The sequence below is a fragment of the Apaloderma vittatum genome, unplaced genomic scaffold, assembly GCF_000703405.1.
Source record: "Apaloderma vittatum isolate BGI_N311 unplaced genomic scaffold, ASM70340v1 scaffold6624, whole genome shotgun sequence".
Classification (NCBI taxonomy): domain Eukaryota; kingdom Metazoa; phylum Chordata; class Aves; order Trogoniformes; family Trogonidae; genus Apaloderma; species Apaloderma vittatum.
In genome coordinates this window covers 5,077-31,396 of record NW_009712005.1, presented here as the reverse complement: position 1 = coordinate 31,396, position 26,320 = coordinate 5,077, and the positions used below count along the sequence as shown (strand labels likewise).

Below are 26,320 nucleotides of genomic sequence, written 5' to 3'. Positions count from 1 at the left end.
CTGAGCATTAACTTTAAGTTTCAGTCTGCATTATTCCTGCAAACCTCCTTTTACTTTCTCTTGAAAATTGTTTTGTCATTTAAACTACTATTTCCTTATTAAGCCTGTATCCCTGTGTGTACGAAAAATACCCAACAAACTCTTTCTCATATTGGCCACAGAGAAAAACTTCAAATTACTATTGGCCATTTTATTCAAACTTTTTCCTGCAGTCATCATTTTTACAGTGAGCACAGCAAGAACACAGTAACAATACAGAGAGCAACACAGTATTATTCCTTAAAGTTATCAGGACTCTTGTTGAACAACAGAAATAGCAATACCTTGCCTGCTCCAGTAGATCCGGAAACAGCTAATAACTGTCCTTTCTCAATCTTGAAATTTATATCCTGAAGAACAGGAGAGGCATGAAGGGGGAAATTACTGAAGAAGAGATTCTTGTCAGTGCTAGGAGCTTTGCTATTGTTGTTTTCTTGGTTTGCTTTCACAAACAGCTCCCCAATTCCCTGCAACACACATAGATGTGTATTTGAATGTACATAAAAAATAATTAGAACATGCATATGCAGACATGTATATCACACTATGGACTTACAAAGACATATGAGTTTACAAATCTATTGCTACTTTTTCTATCTATAATATACTTTCTATATCCATAATCATATATATTTTTATTAGTAGTATTGGACTTGCTCCCAAATTTGTGGACACAAACAAAATTTGTCTATTATAGAACTGCTTTCCAATGATCATACATGCCACAGCCTGATTCTGTTTTCAGGATGGCTTAAATTAGAAATAACTACTTATTACAGGCTCTATCAGTTATTAAAAGGTTTCTTCCAAAGTTCCTCAATCATAGATAATTTCTTATCATGTATTAATTAATTGCCATATATTTCTTGCCTGCTGATAGCTGAAGCCAGTTAAAACAAAAAACTGTACACAGCTCTTTTTAGAGAACAGCAAGGCAAACATTGGTAAAAAAGATACACTCTGCGTTTTAGTTTAGCTTGAGTCAATATACTAACCTCATCCCAAAAAGCTGTTACTTTGTCCAGCTCAACCCCAGTGGTTGTTAGATTATACTCCAGGGCTTTATATTCTTTCTTCAGCAAGAAATCCTAGAAACACCATGAAAGCAGATGAGAGGAACTGGTAAGGGATGATGTCTGTATCACACAAAGCAGTACATATCTGCCAACACTGAGAACTGCCTAATATTTCTGAAGGTGCTATTGCACTGTAGCGTCTTAGAGACATAAATACAGCTTATACAACCTCTTTCAGATGCTGAAAGAAATGTTTTTGAAACCACCAATTATTTCATTGCTCGTAAAAACATAACCATAAACGTATTTGGTTCTGGTTTAGAAAGAATATCAAAACCTGGCATTTCCTTTGCTTTCAGGACTTGTACTAGGCAGCATCGCTCCTCTGACCTTAATCCTTTTAAAATAAAACCTTGGGTTTGGAGAAAGACGTGGAAGGTCGCACTCTGGCAAACAATGAAACAAAGCAGCTATGTGTGCCTATCTCCCTATTCCAAAACTGCAAGAGTTTAAAAGAGTTAGAATAAGGTCTCTACCAACAAAGAAGAAAGGCAGAAAATGATCCTGGCCAGTGCAGCACTGAAGTAGTGTAATTTCAAATGACACGAATCAGCAACTTTGTGCTACCTTCTGGGATAGTATCAGGAAAAAAGAATAAGTCTATACTAATGTTGGAAAGATAACTTCTCTCTTCCATTATTTTGTTAAGGTTATGCAGTCTGTAGCTATCATCTCCTCTTGATTATAATTTTTAATTATGTGGAACCAAGTAGGTCTACACAGACCATACAGTGTGTGTATAAGTGTCTAAGCAGATATGAGGGGAAAACCAGTTCTACAGTAAACCTGCAAACTTCCTAGGTAGAATAAGCAGAAAGGAAAAAGCACATGACTGAAAGGGCAGGAACTGAAAAAAACAGAAGGCAAAACACACACAGTTAATGCAAAAAGAAAGAAGGAAATATTAGCTAGGCTTTCCTAACAAAGGCAGTGGGGTCATCCAGCAGGGCTGCTGGAGCAATGATAGTCAGAAAAAGCACACAGCTCCTGAAACACTTAATGGCCTCAAAAACATGGGTCTAGCTACAGGGAAAATACAATAACCCAGGGGACATATCTGGCCCAGTGAACTCTTCAAACCAATAAGGAAATTAAATCAGAGAATTTTATGAGTGGTTTATTATCTTTGCTTATGTTTTTTGTGACAAGTAAAGGACATCGGTGTTCTGGGATTCTGTGCAGTCTGTCTCTGAACCTGCCACAAAGAGGTGATTATTTAAGGATTCCAGAGCACCCCCAGAGCTAATATACTCAGAGAAAAGTGTTTGGCAAAATGAGGGCAATGGTACAACAACTGGGCTTGCCGGTTCTGTGACAGAGGACTGGATATAGTCTTCCAGGAACCAGGGGGAGACAGCATACCTCCACTAATGCCTAGGGAATCCAAGAGCTCAAGGACTGCCTAAACTGGAAAGCAATGAGGCAGCTTTCTGAATGTCGAACATCAGGGTTTATGGCTAGATTTCTTGAATTTTCTGCACATCTGAAAATCATAAAAACCCAATATCTGCTTCTTACTCTATATTAAAGTTCAGAGTTCTGATTATGTCTGCTGACAACTGCCAGTTTGCCAATGATACCAAGTTGTGTGGTGCGGTCAACATGCTGGAGGGAAGGGATGCCATCCAGAGGGACCTTAACAGGGTCGAGAGGTGGGCCCATGAACCTCATGAGTTCAACAAGGCCAAGTGCAAGGTCCCGCACCTGGGTCAGGGCAAGCCCAAGCACTAATACTGGCCGAGAGATAAGTGGATTGAGACCAGCCCTGTGGAGAAGGATGTGGGAGTTTTGTTGGATGAAAAACTGAATATGAGCCACCAATGTGTGCTTGCAGCCCAGAAGGCCAATCACATCCTGGGCTGCATCAAAAGAAGTGTGGCCAGCAGGTCAAGGGAGGTGATTCTCTCTCTCTGCCCTGTTCTCATGAGACCCCCACCTGCAGTACTGTGTCCAGCTCTGGGGCCCCCAACTTAAAAAGGACATGGAACTGTTAGAGCAAGTCCAGAGAACCATGAAGATGATGAAGGGGCTGGAGCATCTCCCTCATGAGGACAAGCTGAGGGAGTTGAGGTTGTTCAGCCTGGAGAAGTGAAGGCTTTGGGAAGACTTTATAGTGGCTTTCCAGTACTTAAAGGGGGCTATAAGAAAGATTCATCAGAGAGTGTAGTGATAGGATGAGGAATAACATTTTTAAACTGAGAGTAGATTTAGATTAGATACTAAGAAGAAATTCTTCACAGTGGAAGTGGTGAGGCACTGGAACAGGTTTCCTAAGGAAGCTGTGTATGCTCCCTCCATGGAAGTCTTCAAGGCCAGGCTGCATGGGGCTTTGATGGTTTAGTGGAAGGTGTCCCTGTCCATGCTTAGGGCGTCAGAACAAGATGATCTTTAAGGTCTTTTTCAATCCAAATCATTCTATGATTCTATGGGTCTGTGATTAAGATCTTTAAGTTTGGTGTTACTTATTTTTATCACACTAAAAATAGTAAAATCTGTTTTCATTAAGTAACACCTAAAACATATGTTTAAAAAGCCTACAATTTCACTCTGAACTAGAAAAAGAACTCTTTTCCAGAGGAGTGATTTCAGAGCAGCAGATAAACCAGATAAAGTTAATGAGAATTCACCCTGATTTGACTCTGCAGATAAGCCTCTCATGCTGGTATATAAGTAATTGATCTCAGTAGGCAAGGAAGGTAATAATTATTTGACCAGTACCTTAATTATGTTTACTACTCCTAATGAATAAGATGCATATTTGCATAAGATGCACAATCTCCTGCTGTTCATGCCACTAATAGCTAGAAAAACAGAAGATCTATGACTGCAACTACTGGAAGCCGTGCTATATAAAACATGTACTAATTTTGTACTTCCTTTTCTGAAGGAAAAACATCTCTCATGCACCACAACTCATGATATATTTTTAAGTACCTTACTGTGCAATGAGAAGAAATAACTAAATGCCAACGTTCCAAAAAAAAAGCAGCATTCAGGTAGCATGAGGCTCCTGTGGTTATGCTGCCTGGGGAACCATATAACAATATCAAGATTTATAATGACATTTCATGGTGTTTAGTCAAAGCAACATATAGTATATTTGGAAAGTCTGCATAAATGCTCTGCGCTTTTGTTGATCAACTGACAAGATAACATGCTATAAAGAATTAGCTTACGTACTTGGGAAGGTTAGTGCATGTACCCTACCTGTATTTTGTTTATTGCTCCAATAGAGTCATACCAGGTCTGTACGGACCCAGGAAACTGCCTGGTCACTGTCATTCGAAGAACAATGCAGAAGGAAATGGTAGTAAATATTTTTCGGAGGATAATTCCTTTTAGCAAAGCATATGGAAGCACAGCTAAAAACACCACAAAAAAGCCCGAAAAGAAGAAGGCTGAGCTGTTGAAATATCTCATATAAGCAGCTTTTCGGGTAAGCTTCAGTTCAGTTCTGTTAAAAAAACAAATACAAATAATTAGTATATGATTCCACACTTTATATCTTACAAACGTTTTGTGTGAAATTGTTGGTAAAACAATTAACTCAGAGGCTCATTCACCCTTCTTATTTTCTAGTATTGCAGTTAAAAGAAAGATTCAAGGCAACTTTTGGACCTAAAAAATTGGAGTCTCCTCTGGAGACATTCAAAACCTGCCTGGACGTGTTCCTGTGTGACCTACTGTAGGTGATCCTGCTCTGGCAGGGGAGTTGGACTAGATGATCTTCCCTTCCAACCCCTAGCATTCTGTGATTCTGTGATAATAACTGAAGTTAAATTTTGGCACCAATGTTCAGAGATGTCAGACAAAATAAAAATTATCTATGTCATGATTTAGGTACCTCATAAATCACAAGCCTCTACAATTCCTGGCACAACCATCGTTAAGCATCTAATGCTGTGGTACATGATACACTCCCAGAAGGATCATCCCATATTCATCTGGTCATCTAGATACGTAACTCCCCTAGAAATAATATACTTCAAAATTATGGATTTATTATACATGACCATAGAAAAAACTAAGAACAATCCACAATTTAATTCTAGTGTGATCTCCTTTTGCAGATCACCCTACTAACAGTTTCTCCCATGAAGTAAGGTACCAGTTAACCTGAGCTTGAATAAGTGGAAGGCAGGGAGTCTGGTCTTCACCCTCCTTTCTCCATAGAAGCTCAGTCTACAGAGTAGCCTACTGATCGCTGTGTAGTCAGGAATGCAACTGGCCAAAACTGTTAGCTGCTCTCACAATGTCTGTGCATCTTACAGCAAACTATTTAATGAAAAGAGAAATAATTCAGGGAGTACAATTCATTTTTGGAGTTGATAGCCCTAACTCACAGTTCTGAAGCTACTGACTGCTCTCATTTCGACTCTGTTCACATTCCCCAGGTGCCCTGCAGCTCTGCTTTTCCTAAACAGAGGAATCACCGCTGTAGTGAAAGAGCAATCATGCTTCTGCAAGAGAATTAACTGGGGCTAGAGGTGGACCTAGACCCCACAGTGCCCATTCACTGGGTAAGTACTCTGTTAAGTCTGTATTTCACAAAAGAGGGCTGAAGAAAGTAGCCAGATACAAGGGTCACCACCACAGTTGTAACCACTGCCCTGGAGAATGGGCCTTGTAGTCTCTCCAGAGCTTATATGAGGCTGTGGGTGGCAGAACTGAATAGGGATAAAGATTTTGGGGCTTGATGCTCATCCAGTTCCAAATAAATGCATGGTTAGAAGCTATCAAAAAGCCCCTCAGTGCTGAAGCACATAGCCACTACTGTAAAGAGAGAAAGAATCAAAGCACTAACCCTCTTCAGTATGCTGCCAAGGACCAGGCACAATCTGACCCAGCCACAAGCAAAAGTTTTCCAGAGGTGTCTCTGCCTGCAATACAAGCTTGAGAGCCCTATAAATTAAACACTTATGCCCTCTCCCTGGAAGTGTTCAAGGCCAGGCTAGATGGGGCTTTGAGCAACCTGGTCTAGTGGAATGTGTCCCTGCCCATGGCAGGGGAGTTGGAGTTAGATGATTTTATGATTCTATGATTTAGGACGGGTCTTGCTGATGTAATATGGATACTTGGAGAGAGATGTAAGGGACACTATGAGCCTCATGCATGTATAGAGCATAGACCAGTGTATGCCCATTTTTGAAGAATGTGTCAGGAATCAGTACAAATACATGAACTTCAGATCCTTTGCTTCATATAAAGATGTACCTTCCACTGACCAAGTATACCCACTTCCAGCCTTGGACTTTACCTTCTCCAGTGCTATGTTATTGCTCAGGGGAACAGTCTAATGGTGTGTTTTTCACCTCTCTAAATACATTGCAAAGCCCACAGGAGCACAGGTATGTTTATTCAAACACCTGTTACGAAGAGTTATCAGGACAGACTTCAGAGAGCACACAAGAGACAAACCATATTGGTCCCTCTGAAGTGTTACAGTTCCTCGGGGTAGTTTCCCCGCAGCAGCATCACACTTGCAGGATGGGTAGCCCTGGTAGCTCAAGTCTAGCAGAGCAAGGGCTCCTTCAAGCTGATTAAACTGGGATGCATCAGAAAATGCCTGCATTCAGAAGCAGTTTGGAAATGACTGAGTTATAACTCACTGTTGCTAAAATACAGGCATGGCTTCACACGCACATGGCAAGGTCTCATTTTTTATCAGCTTAACAAGCCAACTGACTGGGAGGCCCTGCACAGCTGGCTCAGCAAGCAAAAGTCAATTGAAACTCTGACATTCTGGGTTCACCTGTTCTGGCGATGTCTTCACCAAGTGACCTGTTACATCACTCAAAAAATACGGTATTTTGGTGCAGAGAAGTAGAAGAAAGATGTTTTGATCTTGTAATACTGCTAGCATTCTTGTCTTAAAAATCCATGCGTAATATAATAGAAATTGAATTCCAGGATTACAAATTTTACTCTAAATTATTGCAGAAAATATAGATCATAAAATGACAGCCCTTTTTCCAGGTTTCTCTGACCATTTTGTGGACTAAAATGATTTGGTCACAAGATGGGATCTCAAATTTTCTGTAAGTAATGCACGTGACTAGGAATGTGCGGGGGAATCTTAACCGGGTTTCATCCTTGAGCTGGAACTCCTGGCCTGGATTCAGATGGAGTCTTCTCTGATTGTTTGCAGTAAATCATTACAAATTTTAAGATCTTCCTTATTCTAAAGGTAAAGAACACTTCACTTTCCCTGTGTTGTGTTTCAGAAAGCAGCTGAACAAGAAGGTGTTTGTGTAATAATATTGTTTCATCCCTTTTATTTACACGATAATATGACACTTACATTTCTCTCATTTTCTTTTATTTTCCCAATCACACACCTGGCAGAGACTCTTAATTCTCCGTAAAGGACTAAACAAACACACGGGACAGCTTTAGTGCAGCGTCACTCATCAATCAATATGTCACTTCTCCCTTCCCCCAGGACTCCCTGTCGGTAAGGAAGACCTTCTCATGGCTCTCTAGAGCTAACTAGGTTAGATCTTTTATTTCCTTTCTGCTTCAGGTCTGGTAGTTCCAGTTCAGTCTTGATATTAATTGAAGAGATAAGCATTATACAAGGCTACCTACAGATAAATGATAATGCAATTGTGGAGAATGAATACATGAAGCTGCACTATAATCCTTTCACAGAGTGCATGTAGCGTTTAAAACCAGCTTTATTGCATTTCTCAGAAAATGGCTGCAGAGGGCTCATACTGTTTCCTTCACCGCAGAATAGGAAAATCTGTAAAGCCTTAAGTAATCATCACAAAAGGGCTTTTTATTGCAAGTTGAGGATAGGGTTGGCCGGAAACAAACACAGATGCCACCATTGTTCTACCTGCGTAAACTCACCACTGAAATATCATTATAACAAATGAGGAAGCAAATAAAAAATAAAAAAATCTCACCTCCATTGTGAACTTGACAAATTGGGAAAAAAAACCAAGCTGCTGTATGGAATGCACAGCTAGTTTATGGAGGATTAATAATTGTGTGCTTTACTTCTTTACTAACAAGACCACAGACGGTGTTCATAGCCATCTAATTCTGAGCATATAAAAAATTTGACTAACAAATGAGAACACTTACTCACGGATGCTTTCAATCATTTTTTCCATTGCATCTTCCCAACAATAAGCTTTAACTGACTGTATATTTTCAATTATTTCTGAGGTGATGACAAGTCTCTCATTGATCTTTCCTGCCCTCTTGTTCCTACAAAGTAGAAAGGCAGTAGGTCAATCTTCATCATTTTCATCCTGTATAGTTATTTTCTATCCCATTACATCTTACAAAATCACTTTCCCTGTATGTCTACACTAAAAATGCGTATTTTAACAGAATTACTACAAAGAATGTGAAAGGAATTATTAGAAATCTAGTAATTTTTAATAATAAATAAACATAAAATAACATAGATAAATAATTTAATATAATAAATTAAGTAATTATAATGTTATCATAATATTATAATAATAATTAATAAAAGCTCTAAAAATAATAAAGCAAGTCACTAACATCGAGTTTAAATTCTACAAAGCATTATCACTATTTACTGCACGTTGGACCTTTCATTTTGTTAGGTTTAGCATTTGCTGTTAAATAAGTAAAGGCTTGTCCATTACTTTCCCAACTCAGCCAACAGACTTTGGACTCCTCTTCTGTAACAACGTCCTGACTAGAGACTCTTACTCAAGTGGTATACACTTCTTAAAGCAATGTGTTTCAGGACAATATATTGAAATATTTTAAAACAGTCTTGTCACCTGTATTTCATAATCTTTTGTCCCAGCCAGGCTTGGAAACAGGCCATGACTATTAGAAGAGCAAGTCCAGAAAATGCAGAAGCTTCTAACATATCCCAGAGCAGTCCCATCAGCAGTGCCACTTGTAGAGGTGCAATCCAAACAAAATGAGCCAGAGCAAGACCCTGTGGAAGCCCAAATCAGAAAATAATAATAATACAATTTATAGATGTACTTGGAAAACCACAGGAGAAGGAAGAAGTCATGAAAGTGACACTTTGAAAAATGTAATGAAGACAGCACAAATATTTCCAGCAGTAAAACAAGTTTAGAAAGGAGGATTTGTGAACCCGAGCACATAGCATTCTGGGTGTTAATTATGATGACAGTGCAGCAATACATATACATATACATTCCACACTTAAGCTTTGATTTCTGTAAGGCAAAGGTCAGTCTGCATTGTCTCTTTGCTATGCATATGCACGAGGAAAAAACCCAGCTTTATAAAAGTAAACAGAATTTGTCAGCGATGCTGGCTTTTTCAGCCACTGCAAGATGAGAAAAATACACAGAAGCATGTGATTTAATCTGATACAGGAGGAAAATATTACTTTGGTGAAGAGATGACTTGTCGTGTGAACATACTAAATCAAAACAGATTGCTGCCTATTTCATTCTTGTTCCCTCGCATTGGGGGAGATTTTGGAGTGTATCCTGTGTGTGACAGGGCACTTGTCCTAGCTCGTTCAGGACTAGCTGATATTGCTCTATATAGTAATGTGATGCTCAAAGTGAACACATCCTATAGCTACAGTCGCGTGTCTACATTCTCTCTGATCTTGCTTCTTTCATCAGAAGCAAATCTCATACTACCAATGGGACAGTTAAACATACAGGCTGAACAGAAGTTCATAGAGTTTCCAGTTCCCAAAGTCATTAGCAGGGATTTACCTCTGCGTCTTTAACAAAACAGAAGTTTTACAGAAGACTGGAAGTACTGTCTAAGAGATATAGCAGGAAACATTCCTAAAAAGGTATTTCATCAACACTTATTTTCTTTTTAGGAACGTGGGTAATACCAGCAACAAGATGCTGAACATCATCACTTACCAACAATAGGAATGGATTGGATCACCGTAGTAAAAAGGCATGGTGGTCATGAAAAGAGGATGGGGAGATTGAACCAAGTTCCGACCTGTATGAAACCAACTGTGTAACCTAGAGAGTTCCTGGCAGGTTCTCACTGAACCATAGAACAAGCATGGGTTTATGGTATACTTGGTATTTAAATACCAAGTTCCTCTCCTAATCAGCATCGGAGCTAAAAGATGTCGTAAGCATCAGAATGAGCATTCCCATGACCACATGCCAACACATTTTCTTAAGGTAGTGATTCATTTTATATCTACAATGAGCACTCAGTGCAGTTCGTCATTTATGCTTCTTCCTTCCTTCCTTAATATTTGTCATGAACAGCTTGAAGTATTGCCTTTGTGTCTGATGGATCACCAAGTAGATTAAACAAGCAATGACGTACCTCATCAAATTTGTTCAGATTGTTGGAAAGAAGACTGACCAATTGTCCAGTACTTATTTTATCTAGAACTCGGCTTGACAGTTTTAAGATCTGTAAAAGAAAACAAAACCATAGAAAAATGGCCATAACTCACTCCCTATAAAACAGAACAAATTCAGATAAAAATAATAAGCAATGGTACACTAATATAAATAACAATTCACTTATCTGCTGATGCTATAAAGAGAGTCTCATTAATTTTGTTATTTATGTCACTTGAATTTAATATAGCCATTAAATTGCTTTACAAATATTGATTTATCGACTTAGACCTTGCTTTCTGTTGAATATTTTATGTATATAGATATATATGCAAATGCAAGTTTTAATTAAGCATGCATGCTGTGTGCTGCTGTGCATCCTCAAAAATCTCCTACTGTGTCTATCTTGACAAATATTTTTGAAAGGTGTTCTCACAGTGAGCTTTATACTGGAGTAACTAATATGTTTGTTCAAATTTGCTGCTTTTGGTATTGGTAAAGCCAAATAACTTTTTAAGCCTTTGGATGTGTGATTATCAGTTTCTGTCAATTCTTCATGCTGTGGATATCTCACACAATATCATTCAAACTCAATCCTTTATTGTTATAAATTGTTTTATTTACTGTTCAAATCTTCACCTCTAATCATCTTTGGAAAATATTCTTTGGCCACCAGCACATGCTATTCTTCCTTTGCAATACATGTGCATAACAGGAGCACAGTGGCAGAATGATTAAGACATCTCACCACATGTCCAGCCAGGCTCTACTCACATGGTGGCTGAATTCAGTCACACCAGTTGTACATAAGTATTTAATTCTTTGGAAATAATGGAGAGCTGTCAGAAACTGATGTTAGCCACATTATGCTTTTGTGTACTTTGTGTACCTTGACTAATAAAACTATCAATCTTTCAACAAACCGGCCTAAAAGTTACGTAGGCAGCAGACAGAGGTTTGGCTTTGAGTGTAAATGAAACAATCACCTTCTTATAAATCAAACTAAACATAGCTATCCTCATTTGCATTCCTATATGATGAAGTCCAAATATAGCAGGGTGTATGAGTAGTGTTCTCAGAAGGAAGAGAAGGCACAGGCCAATGCCCAGGTAGTAGGCTATGGATCTTTCATCAGAGTTGTCTGGATCATAGGAAGCTATGATTCTTCCCAGCAGAAGGGGTTGCACAGATTTGGTGACCTCCTGCAGATGGAAATAGGAAAAGAAGTTTTTGTCAGTAGTTTGTTAAATTTTTCAGTTAACATTTGAATTTCAGATCTTGCAAACCGAGATTTACAGCTTTATATCTTAAACGAGGAAGCCACAGGAGAAGAAACAACTCGCTGCTGTCTTAATCTGTGATGCTCCTGTAACTCCACTAAAGTAAATCTAGTTTGTAAATTTTGTTTGATTGTTTCCTATAAAAGTGACAACGGAGATTAGCTACCACATTTACTTTTCAGAGCTGTAATGGATTAGCCATATCATATGACTGAATCCAGTTTAGCAGGCTGGATCTCTTTTGGCCCCAAGGGAACAGTTATCACTGCACTTTACTGGACTTACAGGACACAGGAAGACTCAGAGCTCCCCAAATGAACACCACCAGAACAGCACAGTGAGGACATAGCTAAAACATTAAGTAAGTGGAAATAGCAACAGAATAAAAGTATAAACAATTTGGATCATCCTGTTCAACAGTTCTGGACATTGTATCCAGGGTTGAAACAGAAGTAAGATGAGAGGGTGTAAAAGGTGGGGGAGGAAAGTTTAAAAAAAGCCCCAGAGGCAAACCAGTCACTCCTGCCTTGGCAGCCCCAGCACTTACCACCATCTCAGGATGAGCCACATGATAGAGAACCAGAGTAGGAGGGAAAAAAGAGAAAGTATCAAACTGCTAAACCGCAAGGCATTAAAATGATTGGCTAGAGCCCTGACTTTACCTTAACCTACTATTGCATTTGTCCTCAGCCTCCTTTACCAATGCAACCAAACCCCACTACTGTTACCTCACCTTTGCTGCCTGTTTCCCTTCATGCCCCCATCATTCTCATACTTTCACTCCTATAACCTCATCCTTTTCCATCTCTGCCTCTTGTCCTTTCCTTCCTTCCTTCTCTAATCCTTCCCAAAGAACTTCAAAAATCATCACTGTGCTGCTAACAATTTGTTTCACCTCCTGCATGAGCTTCTGAAGGGTATGAAGTATGTCTGGGCTACTTTGCTTCATTGTTACATTCAGTGTCAAAATACTTGGTGCTAAGAACTTTTATGCCTGTCTCCTTATCCTTCTTTCATTTGTGTCTCAGCAGAAAGCATCTGATACCACAAAACCAGAAAGAAACTATCAAATTCTTTTTTGTACGGATGCTTTAAACCTGGAGACAGCTTTGACAAAGATTTCAGTGTTATTAGTAGGCAAATGGAGGAGTGTTTAAACACACAACCCAATGCAGCTGTGCTTAAACCATATGCATCCTAAAGTGGCAAACCAAAACTCCTCAAAACTCATAAAATACAAAAGTCACCTCTCAAGGACAATGCAGTGCTTTCATACTCACAGAGATTCCAGGATAAGCTTTTGTATAGAGACTTAAAATAGTAAGATTTTTTTCTGTATTTACTCATATTCCAATGAAAATGCCATGCTCTGCTGCTGTGTTTGTTGTGACTATAAAGGCATTGCATACATGCCTAGCTTGCTGGAAAAAAAGGTGATTTACAAACTAAGGGCAGAATAATGGCTGGCAATAAGCCAAACATTTGCTCTCTTGTGGGGCGTAAAAATCCACTGGTTTACAGCAAAGATATAATTATCTTGTCTACATACAAATGAAAGCAGAACGACCTGTTTTTCATTTTTCCTCTTGTAACCTCAAAATTACCCACTAACATAAATATAGATAAATAAACTGATTGGAATGATCTGCCTACAAAAAGGAATGGAAATTGTGCACCTGACAGAAAATCCAATTTTTAAGAGTCATAGTTTTCCTTCTCCTGTCCTTGCTCTTCCCTCTGCATCCACCACAGGCCATTATGAAACTTAGAAACATCCCCTTCCCATAAATCTTAATTAAAAGGACACAGGGTACCATGCTAATCTGACCTGGTGCAGTTATTCTTACGCAATAAGATCTTTCACGCCACGTGCATCCCCCCATATGCTCAATCACTCTGCATTTGAAGACAATAATGCACATCTCTGGTTTTGGCATATGCCCAAGAAGTGCTTCGGGACTTTCATATCCCTCCTTGCCTCCTCGCTCACACCCGTGACCTATATGCAAGAACTTCAGGAAATCCTCATTAGGGTCCCTTGGGATATGATACTAAAACCATTTCTAACTTAATGTTAGCAGCTGCTGTGCTTCAGTGCAAATAGACTTTTCATGGGGATGAATACAAGAGAAAAATCTAAGTAGAATCAAACTGTTCCTCACTGCAAAGTACTCACTTTGTTAGCCAGTACTATGCTAAAAAGCATGACTTTTGTCTCACCACCATACCACCTTTCCTTTAAACTGCAAGACACATCTGCTGATGAGGTGAAGCATGGAAGCTGTTTTCAACAGCAGGGGAGCGGATACATGAAGTGTGGTAACTCAACGTGGCTAACGCAGCACTATTGATGAGGGAGAGTCGTTGGACACTAGGGGGTCGGAACGCAAACATCCACCCTGCAATAACGTCGTTACCTACAATGCGTGAAGTGAACGAGAGAGAAGGAAAAACTACGGCACCTAATGAGAGCAAAACGGTGATGGCAGATGCAACAACAACTACACAAACAGCAGGGATGTCAGAAGAGCTTCAACCACGTTCCAAGCAAGGTGCTGTGAAAACGGCTCAGGGATTCAATGAGAGAAGAGCTGAAAGGAAAGTGAAGTTCAAAAGAACACACAACTTGGTTGCACCTATGCCAATACGGCACAACATCCTGTCCCCGTTCAAATTAATGGCAAAGCTCCCATTAATTTCCGGGAGCAGGGCCTGAAAAGAACACCAGCGGCTTTAGCAGCAAGTTTTTCCTCTTACAGCTTTCAATAAAATGAAGACTAATGATAATGGAATCGAGAATTTAAACTAAGATCTAATCTTTCTGTGTTCATTGTGAGAGGTGCAGATTTTGTTTCCCATGTGCTAAATTGCACGTCTGAGACTTGTTAAAGACAGATATTTAAAAAAAAACCCAAAAACAACAAACAAAGACCATGATTCAAAAATCCTGCAGTCCTATTCTGTCCTCACCTGGTCTAAAGTTGTACTCCATGAAAAAAGTCCACATGGAGAAATCAATCCCACATATGCATGCCCACACACGCTTGCCTGTACTCTGGGAAAGGAAGTCATCTTCAAAACTGCTTGCAAGAGCCCTCAGACACTGCTTAATTTTTAACAGGAATACATTACTGCGGAAGTTTCTGCTGGCAGACTCTGCAGGAACACCTCCTATAGTATGTGGTAAGCTAAACTTGCAGAACTGCTGCTTTTAAAAAAAAAAAAATGCAAACCTAACATGAACAAGGAGTTGCCGGTTTGATGAGGAAAAAGGTTTAAAAGCTAAGGCAGTAATGAGAAGGCAGGAGCAAATAGAAGACAGAACTGGGTAAAAGTCCATAAAGAAAGGGTCTCATCCCAGAGAAGAGTTGCCAAGAAAGAAAGAAAAGTTATTCCACAGTCCCTTAGACAGCAAGCGGCCCTGTCGTGGATGGTTAACTGCCTTACCTGAACAAAGACAAACAATTAATTGGCTCTTCAACTTCCACTCCAGCTACATTGCCTCCTGCCAGCCCTGCACAACACTCAAACAGCCAGAGGGTAGCCCTGGGTTAAATGCAAAAAAGCCCTCCAGAGCAAGCACAGACAGCACCGTAACCACCGTCTCCTCCCGCTTCTCCTTGGGCAGCCCTCGTGCATGGAGAAGGCAAGCACGGCACGTCACTTTGAACCAAATCTGCAGCAGTGGTGACTTCAAACTGAGCTGAGTGGCAGTGAAAAGAGACCTGAGGCTCCTCGCTAATGGTAAGAGTCCAGCAAGTTGGCAAGACTTAAAACAGAAGAGAAGCCTGGGAGCTAATTTCTTGATTCCCCTACTTTTAATCAGAATTTGTGTATGCACATGTGCAAGTGCATCTATCCACGAGAAAGAAGCGAAAAGGTAAAATGGAAAGAACATTTTTCACTCTATGCAAAAGATTAAGGCCCATAAGATTTCTTGCATTTTAAATCCATGAAGCAGCATGACAGACTGAGGTAAATCCTAAATTTTTTATAGACTAAAAAGAATGTGAATGCTGCATTTTAAGGGAAGTAATTTCCATTTTCTTTAGAGAATTCCTTCCTTTTCCTTTACAACCATTTTACCTGGCAACTTACTGATTCTATTACTGACACTCGTTTTCTCTGGACATGGTGTTACAAGAGAAAAAGCAGTCAGTTTTTCCTTAATTCTTAGGTGAAAATCCAATCTGAAGCAAAATTGTCGTCTGTTACTAATTATTCAAATCAAATCAGCAGTGATCTAAACCAGAATATTTATATCATTAGCAGTCCAAATGAATACACTTAAGAATATTTTACAGCATTTTCAACCCAGGACCCTAAATAAATTTACTTATTTTGTCATCTGCAAGACCAAACTGTCTTTCACATAGCCATGAAAACAGGAGGGACTCCATGGAAGTTTACTGGGGTGGAACTGTTGCAGCATAAAACTAGCAGAAGTCAGACTCCAAATTCAATACTTAACCTGAAAAAATGTTCTTTGACCTGAAATACCGACTGATGCATTAAAACTTTTCACCCTTAGAAAGTTCCATTTTAATGCTGAAAAGTCCACATATAGCTAAGGATATGGGTTTTCGTTTTTAGGATATTCTTATTTATATTTTTGAAATGTTTTATATAAAATTATTAAAACCTAAGGGTAGAGATGTTGGTGTGGTTATTTTTAGCAGACATCTGGCATGGCTGCCACAAAGCAGGATATGATCTTTTTTCATCTACCTACTAGAAGATCTTCCTAGCTTGAAATTCCCCTTCTACAGAGGAGTCAGTAGAAGTTTGTGGGCATGACGACAATCCTCCACACTACTCTCCTCTTCCTCCCTTGGAGAGGGGTCATTCTAATGTGCATAAAGATTTGCATTTCTAAAACTCGGCTATTCTCTGAGAATAGTTCCTTGGGATACTCGAGACAAAGACAGAGTAAAAGAGAAGTTTTGTTTTATAGCAAGCAACGTGAACTTGTGGGCTCTTTTCCATAAATTCCCCTTACACTCTTCTTCCGCCCAATCCATGATCTTGAAAGTACAGCTAAACTAGACCACATTCAACACTAACGCCAGTAGAATTAGTGCTGTATCAACCTTCCAAAGATAAAAATCTGGTCTAGAGATCCATCTCACATCTGAAAACACTATCTAAGTGCATCTGACCACATTGGGCCATTTGGGCTATTATAATCACAGTTTCTGACACCATCACATTTTGAATTGAAAAACGGTGTGGCCATCCAACACACACAGTGGGACATCATTAATAATAAACTGTTTTCCCAGCTCCTAACCCCAGTGATAGGATTGTCAATGAGGTGGCATTTGGTAAATGAGGGTAATTCTAACTAACATGTTGCAAAGCTCATAAACATAATCAGTTCAGACGTTCACATCAAGTTTGCTTTCACATCAAGTTAGTGCTTTGGAGCACTAACAGCACCAAGATACAAGCACATTTCACACGGTTATTTATGCAGAGTTGTTATTACTAATGAAGACAACTAGTTTATTGCATAGGTAAACCTAAATAAAGCAATTATCTATGAAGCTGGCTGATAGTCACTTTGAAAAAATTGACCAAAACACGTGGAATTGCACTGTCATTTGTTTTAATGCAAGGGTAGAAAATTCTTGAGAAACTTCTTAAAAACCATAAAATGAGAAAACAATTACTTTATATCAGTAGTGATAGAAAAATTCAGGTGCTCTACCTGTACATGGAGAAGCACATGCCAGCACCTACCACTATGTACAATTAAAAAATATCACTAAGTATGTTTTAAAGATATTAAGACATTACCAGAAAATACTTTTCTTTTTCTTTATGAAGGTCCCTGAGTATCTCTCAGTATTTATCATCTCTGTGAGCAAAATCTGTAGCTATTCACAGGAATCTGTACTAATTTCGCCATCCCTAAGACTTTGATCTATTTATGGAACAGTATAAGTTTATTAAAGCGAAGAACAAATCTTACCCCTAAATATAAGATTATTCCATAGAACATAAACTTCCAGAAAAAGCACCGTCGAAGAGCATTAATAAGCTTGGGTTTTTTCTTTGAAGTTGCTAGCTCTCTGTCCCACTCTCTGCAAAGGAACCGAAAAACAAGACTATTAAGTTGTGTGAGCAAATACATGGGTCTGTGGCTCTGGCATACTTCAATTCACTCAAGAATATCCAGGGAGATTTAGCTGAGGTGACTAATGAAATAGAGCTTTGCAAGAGAGCCCAAAGACCTGGCCTTCATTGACTTGATAGATCAATAAAAGTTCAAACCTAGTTCAGCCACATATTTGGCAGTTTTAAATACTCAGCTATACATCACCCTGCAGGGAATTAATTCATGAAAAGGTCACATTGTATGTTTTAAAGAAACCCACTCTACTTAAGACCAAAGCAAAAATAATAGGCAAATAAACGTTTTGGAGCTCTTCCAGATTGAAAAAAAAAAAAACAAAAAAAACCCCACCAACAAAGCCTCAAAAATGCGTCTTTTCTACTGCACAGCATTATTTTTAACCTCTGTTGCTGGGACAATAATTTTCTATTCGATAATAATTTGCTGATCAGAAGCAATGCTATATACAGAAAACATATGTTTAGTCAAAATTCAACTCACAGATTAAAGAATTCCTAAGGATTTCCTCAGATAACTCTTTTCTCCATTTTTTCAGCAGAATATTAAATAACCAGAGTATTACATTTATAAACTTTCAAACTGCATTAAGCACACTGATGTTCTCAATACTTTCCACTCATTTTGAATACATATGTCACACTGCAATTAGGTTTAATTGGACTGACATGACAATGCAGATGTGAACTGTCCCAAAACACCAGGGAAAGCTACAGCGGAGGCTGGGGGAGAGGGACTGGATTTAGGCACTTCTATCTGTCAGAGTTAGTCCCAAGTGTAGCACAGGATTTTAATTAGAACCCACCAAAATAGGGTAGGGAAGAGAGGAAACCCAAATGAGGGAAGTCAGGGTATGATTTCTGCAGAGGCAATTAGTCTTTCAACTGTGATGGCAAAGGAAATTAAGAATGGTATTTAATTCACAAAAAAAGAAAGTATTTTACAAGGATGTTTTGAGAAGAAATGATGGCAGAATAGAGAACTAACATTGAAACTGTGAGTTAAGCCTTGTTAGTCAACGGACAGATGTCACAGGTACCTGTATACAGTAATTCAGAGCACCTGCACCTGAAACACCTGCACCAGGGATCCCAGTCAGCTCCAAAGGACAACTGTGTGCTGAATGAGGACACACTTGAGCCAGCCAGCGGGTGCAACCAGCTGGCACTCAATGCTATTTAAACATTTTATCCAGTGGCTTTTTAATGAAAATTGCAGTGTAATTCTTGAAGCAAAGTTATTTCACGAATCTTTCATACCTTTCTAGTTTTTCAGAAAGATTATCAGCAGAGTCCGCAGAAGGGATCTGATAAATATCTGACAGCTCCAACCGTCGTCTGTAACCCTTTCTCAAAATTGGTTTTGTCCATCTAAGCAGAAAAAAAACAAAAAATATTAAAAAATCTAAGGTTAATTCTAGAGTTACATGGTCTCACCCTGAATATTTGGTTGCCAGCACCCAAGTACGTGTATGCACACATACACACGCATACATACACACACTATATAATATAATCTAATTCAGCTCTGCATTATGTTCACAAAACTATATTGGCAAACATAATATTAAAAGAATAATTACAAAACTATTGCAGTTTATCAGTTTTGGCATGGGAGCATGCCCCAAACTTCCTGTTCAGTCAAAAGCAGCCTAATGAACAGGGGGCTGAGACCTCTGTACTGTATTTCCAAGTACGTGCTATGTCCTTAAATAAATCAGGACTACAGTAAATGAGATGCATAAGTTTCCTTCCTGTAAGACGGAAAATCTTCATATAGCTTGAGTGTTCCTTTGACAGCTTACATTGCAGAAAGCCCTTAACAACACACGAGATCTCCTACAGGACTCCTCATAAGATCTTTATTGTATCCATCACATGTAAACATTATGCATTTCTTTTTTCTCAAATGACATGTTTAAAAATTTAATACCAATTTAAAGACTACACTGAATCAAATCAAAGCAGGAAAATACTCTAGAATGGCTACTCTGTAGATAAAACCTTTGTAACCCATCACTAAGTTTATCGAACAATTCGGCTCCTGAAAGGGTTATGAAACCCCAAGTGCCAGCTTGTACAAAATTTTGCAGCAGGTTCTGTTTGGAAATCTTTTCGAAAACACAGGACTAAAGAAAACATACATGAGCAACCATAAGAATTAATGGTGTATTTTGAAACTATTCGAGTTTCTGCTTTACTGCCATTGTTAAAAAGCATTACCTTAAGAAAATGAAATACCTGCAAAAGGAGTAGCTTGTGGTTGATTGCTGTTGTGCTTCCATATGCAAACACAGTTTGTAAAAGAAACCAAACGGAATGATTTATGATTATGATAAAAGTTACAATCTGCAAAATCTCAATCAGTTCAGATTTTGTTTGTTTTAAATTGTCTTTATAAACAACAATTAACAAAATTGCAAAAGAAATGCAAGAATGTTTCCCATGGTCACTTAGCAAACACAAATAGCTCACCCATATGCCTGTAAGAACGTGTATCATACACACAAAGTAATCCACATTCTCACTTGCAGCCTCTGATGGTGCAAAGAGGTTGTTACAAAGGTAAATGAACAGCATTAGATGCTACACGAGTGCAAAAAGACCTCAGCACGGCAGTCAAAGCCTATTTGTGTGCAACTGTGTGCACACACACGCACACTCAAACATTCATTTTAGTGAAGTTATGAATCACAAAGGACACCAGGCTATAATCCCCATAACTCAGTAAAGCGCAAAGGTATTTCCCAAGCAAACAGTTATCTCATAGCCACTGCAAGAGTGTGTTCTATGAAATTAGAAGATTATCTTTCATTTCTACAATCATACCACAGTTTCAGACAAATCATATGGGCTTTATCTCAATCTTTGACATCACTATAGCTGAGAATTAACACATGATTCATGGTATGTTACAGCAAGGCAGCTGGGAAAGTCCACCTTGAAGAGTCATTAGTGAAACACTCATAAACTTTACTGCTATTGGAAACAGGGGCCAGTGTTTTCAGGGACATAATAAGATAGATCAGAAGAAAGCTTTTTAATTTAAAATAATACTGTTATGTGGAAGTCTTTTGTGATCACTGCAAACGACAAATTAGGTATTGATCTGTATTTTACTGTCTGCTGATGGCAGAAAGGGACAGTTGCAATTGGCTTTGTGCACATGTTGTGGAGAAATGGCTAATTGTCTTTCGGGAACAGCAGCTCTCACAAACTGGCTTCACTGAAAGTTCCATATACACAGATATTTTGGCAATGATGAAAAGGGTACACGTTATGGGACACTAAACCACTACTGCAGCTAATGCAAGTAAGTAACAGTACTTCCTAAGCAACCTCTTTAATTCCCAGTACCGTAGCTAAGTAATAACCTTGCTGAGCTCCTTAATAATGCTCTGAGATTTCAATAAGCAATTTCCAACTTGTCCTCACAAAAGAGAAACGCTTTACAGTTTCAGACTTGGTATGTTTTGGGAAAACATTTTTCATTGCACTGTTTCCCTCCACACATTTGATTTTATTTATACTTTTCATTAGCACCTACCCTGGCATTTTGCCACCGCCTGAAGCAACAAAACGTGACTGCATTCAGAAAGCGAGCAGAGAGTCACTGTTCTGTCATTTAGGGAAGGCGGCATGTTTAGCAGATCTCTTAGAAACGTCTCTTGTTCTACCCATTGCCTAATGGGGTGCACTTATCAGTACCAAGTAAATTCCGTGGTTCCTAAACCATCCTCTTCTCCCAAGGCAACAAGTCTGATACAGACTTAGTGCAGTCTTTGCTCTCATCTCTCTGCTTGCCAGGGTAGCTGCAGCAGTGGTAAATGAACTCCTCCCACCAGCTAAAGGAGCGGTGCTGACGCCTTCCCCCAGGGATCTCCTAATCTGCAGCCAGGTTCCTACCCCAGGCTGCTGGCAGGGCTTGCACAAAGACGTTCATCTCCCAGCTACCTCGGCCTTGCTCGGAAGTCCCACCCTAACTAGATGGGGCCAGTTTGCAAGATGTGCCAAGTGGTTTCGGGTTGGACTGGTAATCATGGGAGGAGTTGGGCCACCACATGCTGTTTGTCTCAAGGCAGATTTTCAACAGTTGCTTGGGTTGTGCTGTCAAGAACTGTGGGAGATGGTATATATTTTATTAAAAGTAATATATTAAGCCTAGAATACATAAATTTCTCCTAAAACCAACTTTCTGCCAGATTCCAATAGCACCCAGTTTAGCTTTATGCTTTGGATTCTTTGCAAAGTTTTGAAATGCCAAATGGCTATAATTTTTTTTTAATTGGCAATATAATCTGTAGTTATCAAAGTCTCTTTATCACCAGGTAATGCAGCTCGATCAGAGTTTGCCAATGAACAAGGCTCTTCTAGATTTTGGCTTAACAGAAACTATTTGCCAGCGTTAACTCTTGAGTTTTTTCTTCTTGTGGCTGCTGAGAATGAAAAGTTTCTTTTGAAAGGAAGAGAGAGAGAAGGATAGGAAACAGATTGGCTTTACAGCATTATGTTAGCAAATGCCATCGGATTACTGGCTGGCATTTAATGAACTCTTTTGCAGAGAAACCTGTAGTGCTGTCAGAGTTCTGTCACTAACTAGGAATGTTATTATGGGTACACACACATGAAACCCAGCAGGGGACAACTTTCAATACCGTAGGAAAGAAGAAAAGAAGGGAAACAAGTCCCACCTCTATTATTGATTGTCTGTAGCAAAACTTAACTTAGGAGCTCGATATGTAATAACGTATATACATAACATACTGTTTTAACTTCTCTTTTGGTAGTTTTCTAATGATTTCTTTGTCATTCCCTTTAACAATATCAAATGAATTTCTGACTGCAGCTATTTCTTTCTCCAGCATGTTCAGCCTCATCCCATTCGAGCAAACTGTACTGATCAGACAGATGCCTTTGGCTTTCCAGAGCATTAACACAGGCTGTTAACTTGTCAATAGGATTTGACTCTCCCTTAAGGCTGCTTTGTATGTCACTGAAGACAGAAGAATCCTCTGTGTTGCCAAGCCAACTACCCAGATCTTCCTCTTGGGTGCAGGGATTCTCCAGCTCCATCAGGCCTTCGAGGTCAAGAAGCACAGGGTGCTGGGACAGCGAGAGGGTGGCAGGGCCAGGCTATCCGAGACCAGCAAAGCAGAGCAGCTCTCCCAGCAAGTGTCCCTGATCCGGCTGGTACCATTGCAACAGGTGTCCTGTGCACAGCACAGCAATACCTACTGAGCAGCGCAAAGGCGACTGTGGTTTCAGTGCCTTCTCTTCTGAGAAGCATCAATACCTGTGCCCAGCACAGTCAGACAAAGTGCCGGCAGCTCCTAAGGAACTGGACTGAAATCTTGATGGAGACAAAAGCAAGAAAAGTACTTCCGGCTTTATCTTATCCCTTTTAGCAGTTAAGAGGAGAGAGGGCTGGAAATGTAATCAGGCATGATTATGGTGCTTTGGAGCCTAAGGTTTACAAGGTTCCTGTAGAGCCACAAAATCCTACTGACTACAGGAAAAGACCGAGGTACCACATAGATCTCCGACACTCACAACAGGTCAAACCAAAGTGGACCCTGCCAGAGGCTCTGCACTCCCATCTGCTCCCAAAAGATCACCATCACTCCAGCAGCAGAACAAACTGTAAATTGTTGCTTACTTTACACTGGAGATGGCAGTTCTACTAGGCTCAAAACTGTTTCTCCAGAAGAGTGTCTGCACCACCAGCCCTTGTCTCTGAGCAGCCTGCAACGGAGCCCTAAAGGGTGACGCCAGCTCTGCATGACCCACGGTCCTTGCTAAGAGACGGGACAAGGCAGCCCACCCATGAGGCACAACTGCCAGACACCGCGGCCTGATTCCTGCAGCTTGGTTACCCTCAACAGAGTAGGGCTGCAGTTCTTCTGTTTCAAATGGTAACCTGCTGAAAAGGCATGTTCTCTATTCTGAAACCGTTAGCATTTTCCCCTTTACAAACAAACACATGCAACACCCTGAGCTTAATATTTACAAATAATTATTGCAGGGCTTCAGCAACAGAAGGCAAATGCAGACCTTACTAATTTCTGCTCTCTTTTTTTTGTTTTCCCTGAGATGACAAAAATTAAGATTTAAGTTTCTTTGCTAATAAACAATCTTTCCCCATGAGGCATTAGGTGACATGGAAAATATTTAGCTGCAATATCATCGACTCTGCCACTAGCTGTGAGCAGCACCATTTTAAGAATAATCAATGTTCTGCGGAAATCTCGGGTTTTAACAGTGAATCTTAATCAGGACTATGTCGCAATTCTTGGGGAAGGCTTGTCTTTTTATGTCCAGTTTCTGTGAAGTGACACTTATTCAGATTATTACCTAATCTATAAACACTTTTTGAGATTCAGATTTTTAGCAGAAATTCAACACTTTTTCCTTACAGTTAGCAGTCAAAGTATTTTGGTTTGCAGAAGTACTGAGAGCTATTTTGGAGAAAAAATGAAGCACATTAGGGGTACAAAGATACTCAAGCTGTGTAAGATGTAAGGGCAGAATACATTCAGTGTATTAAACTTTGTCAGTTGCTTAGATAACAAAGTCAAGTGTAGTGTATGCCTCAAATAATTCCTTAGGAAAGCTATGAAAATAACACGGTAGTGATGATGTGCTATGGGCAAAGTTTGCAAGGCATATACCTACAGTGAGACCGGCCAGAAGAGAATGCTTCTTCATCCTCACTCTTCTTCTCAGTTATATATCCCATAGCAAGAATAAGAGAACGAGATTTCTTCCTCCTAGTCCCTTGAGAATGTTGCAGAAAGTTTGCATCAACAAAACTCTTGCAGAGCTATTCATGACTGAATTGAATTTTAAAATTTCCCAGATGGGTCACTAATGTGAGAGCAACAAATTTCACCCAATTTAGTCCTCCACTGTCTTAGCCATGCATTTATAGATAGATTTCACAGCAATTTAGCATACAGTTGCATATCAGGTGCAATGGCCCTTTCCAATTCTGTAATTTGTTCCAAGCCCAGTGACTGGTAAGCGATCAGGTACAAACACCTTCACAAACCAGTGAAGACATTTGTGCAGGTCATCAGGGGGAGTGGAGGGTGGGAAGAAGATGATGATGATGATGATGTTATTGTTATTGCTGTTGTTATTGTTATTAACAACAACAATTATAATCACCATCATCATTGTTATTGTTATTATTTCTTTAAATACCAAGTATCAAAATGTAAATCACCACTGCAGTAATATGGAAGTAATCCCAAATTTGGGGCTGCTTTTATTACTACTATATAGCTCTTTGCCATAGTCTCTGTATCCCGGTATTTGATGCTGCTACTCCTCAGCCTGACTCTTGCAAGTTAATGTTTCACACCATCTGATTTCCAAAATGCTCTTGGGTTTTGAGTAAAACAACACTGGGTTGTTTTTTTTTTTTTTTTGGGGGGGGGGTATTTGTGTTTGTTACCTTCAGAGAAATAAAACCATTCCAGATTCATAGATTAACCTTAAACTAAATTAAGTTGAAACAAGTTTAAGTGAAATACCAGACTGACTCCAATACAGTAAAGGTTCACATCCTTCATTTTAAAAGATTTAAAAAAAAAAGTATATAAAAAGAGGAATATGAACAGTAAAATACGGCAATATACCTGAAACCAAGTATCTTTCCCAGCTGCCACTTAGGATTTTCTCTTAAGACACAACCTTGCCTCTCTCAGGCAGTTGAATTGCATCTACAAATTTACATTGTAAAATTTTGCAACACATATCACTGAAGTCTTCTTATGTGCTACAGTTTAATTTGACCTTTGCGTTATTTATTTTAGAGGACCTCATGCGACATGCTTTAACCCAGATGTCAGGTTGGGACCATCCTGCTCCCACAACCACTCTACTGACATGCACAGGATGCAAAGCAGGGGGTCATGAAAAAAAAACCCAAAAATAAAACCAAAAAAAGATGATAACAACACGTAGAAGACTCCTGCAATAAATTACACTATTCTCACCATACTGAAAATCAGCATATTCAAAAAAAAATTGGATATTCAGAGACTGAGATTCTTTTGAATGAAAGAGGTGTAATTGCTTTCTGTGCAAATATTCTGAAATACATTTGTCACACCAGAAGCAGCCTTGTGCAATTAAAGTCCTGGACAGGAGATACTAGGCCATCCGCACTGACTCCACCATATGTTCCCAGGACAAATCACAGTCTTTGTACGCCCCACTTCCTTGTCTACAGAATTAATAAGGAAGCTTCTTTTTAGCCCATCCTTTGTGCTATCTATTTAGACTTCAAGACCTTCAAAACAGACTTTCTTATTAAATATTTTCCAGTGCACAGCACAGTAGACTTCAAATTTTTGTTAGGGCATTTAGAAGTCTCTATAATACAGATAATAAAACTACTTTCCATGTCATTGCCGACAGTATTAAAAAAGAATTCAGTGACTTGTATTTTCTATCCCCACCAAAATAAAATCAGCATGGA

General features: G+C 39.3%; 1 protein-coding gene across 1 annotated transcript in view; it reads right to left on the bottom strand.

The window, feature by feature from the left end:
- The window catches only part of LOC104272747 (cystic fibrosis transmembrane conductance regulator-like), a gene marked incomplete at its 3' end in the record, with an annotated part of 44,534 nt that extends 23,058 nt beyond the window's left edge, over positions 1-21,476 (bottom strand). Inside the window, 10 exon segments of the mRNA XM_009867823.1 lie at positions 324-506; positions 1,035-1,127; positions 4,323-4,569; positions 8,208-8,333; positions 8,885-9,048; positions 10,401-10,490; positions 11,407-11,622; positions 17,675-17,786; positions 19,096-19,240; positions 21,383-21,476. Of these exon segments, the coding sequence (XP_009866125.1) occupies positions 324-506; positions 1,035-1,127; positions 4,323-4,569; positions 8,208-8,333; positions 8,885-9,048; positions 10,401-10,490; positions 11,407-11,622; positions 17,675-17,786; positions 19,096-19,240; positions 21,383-21,476 (1,470 nt within the window).
- Positions 21,477-26,320: the final 4,844 nt, after the last annotated feature.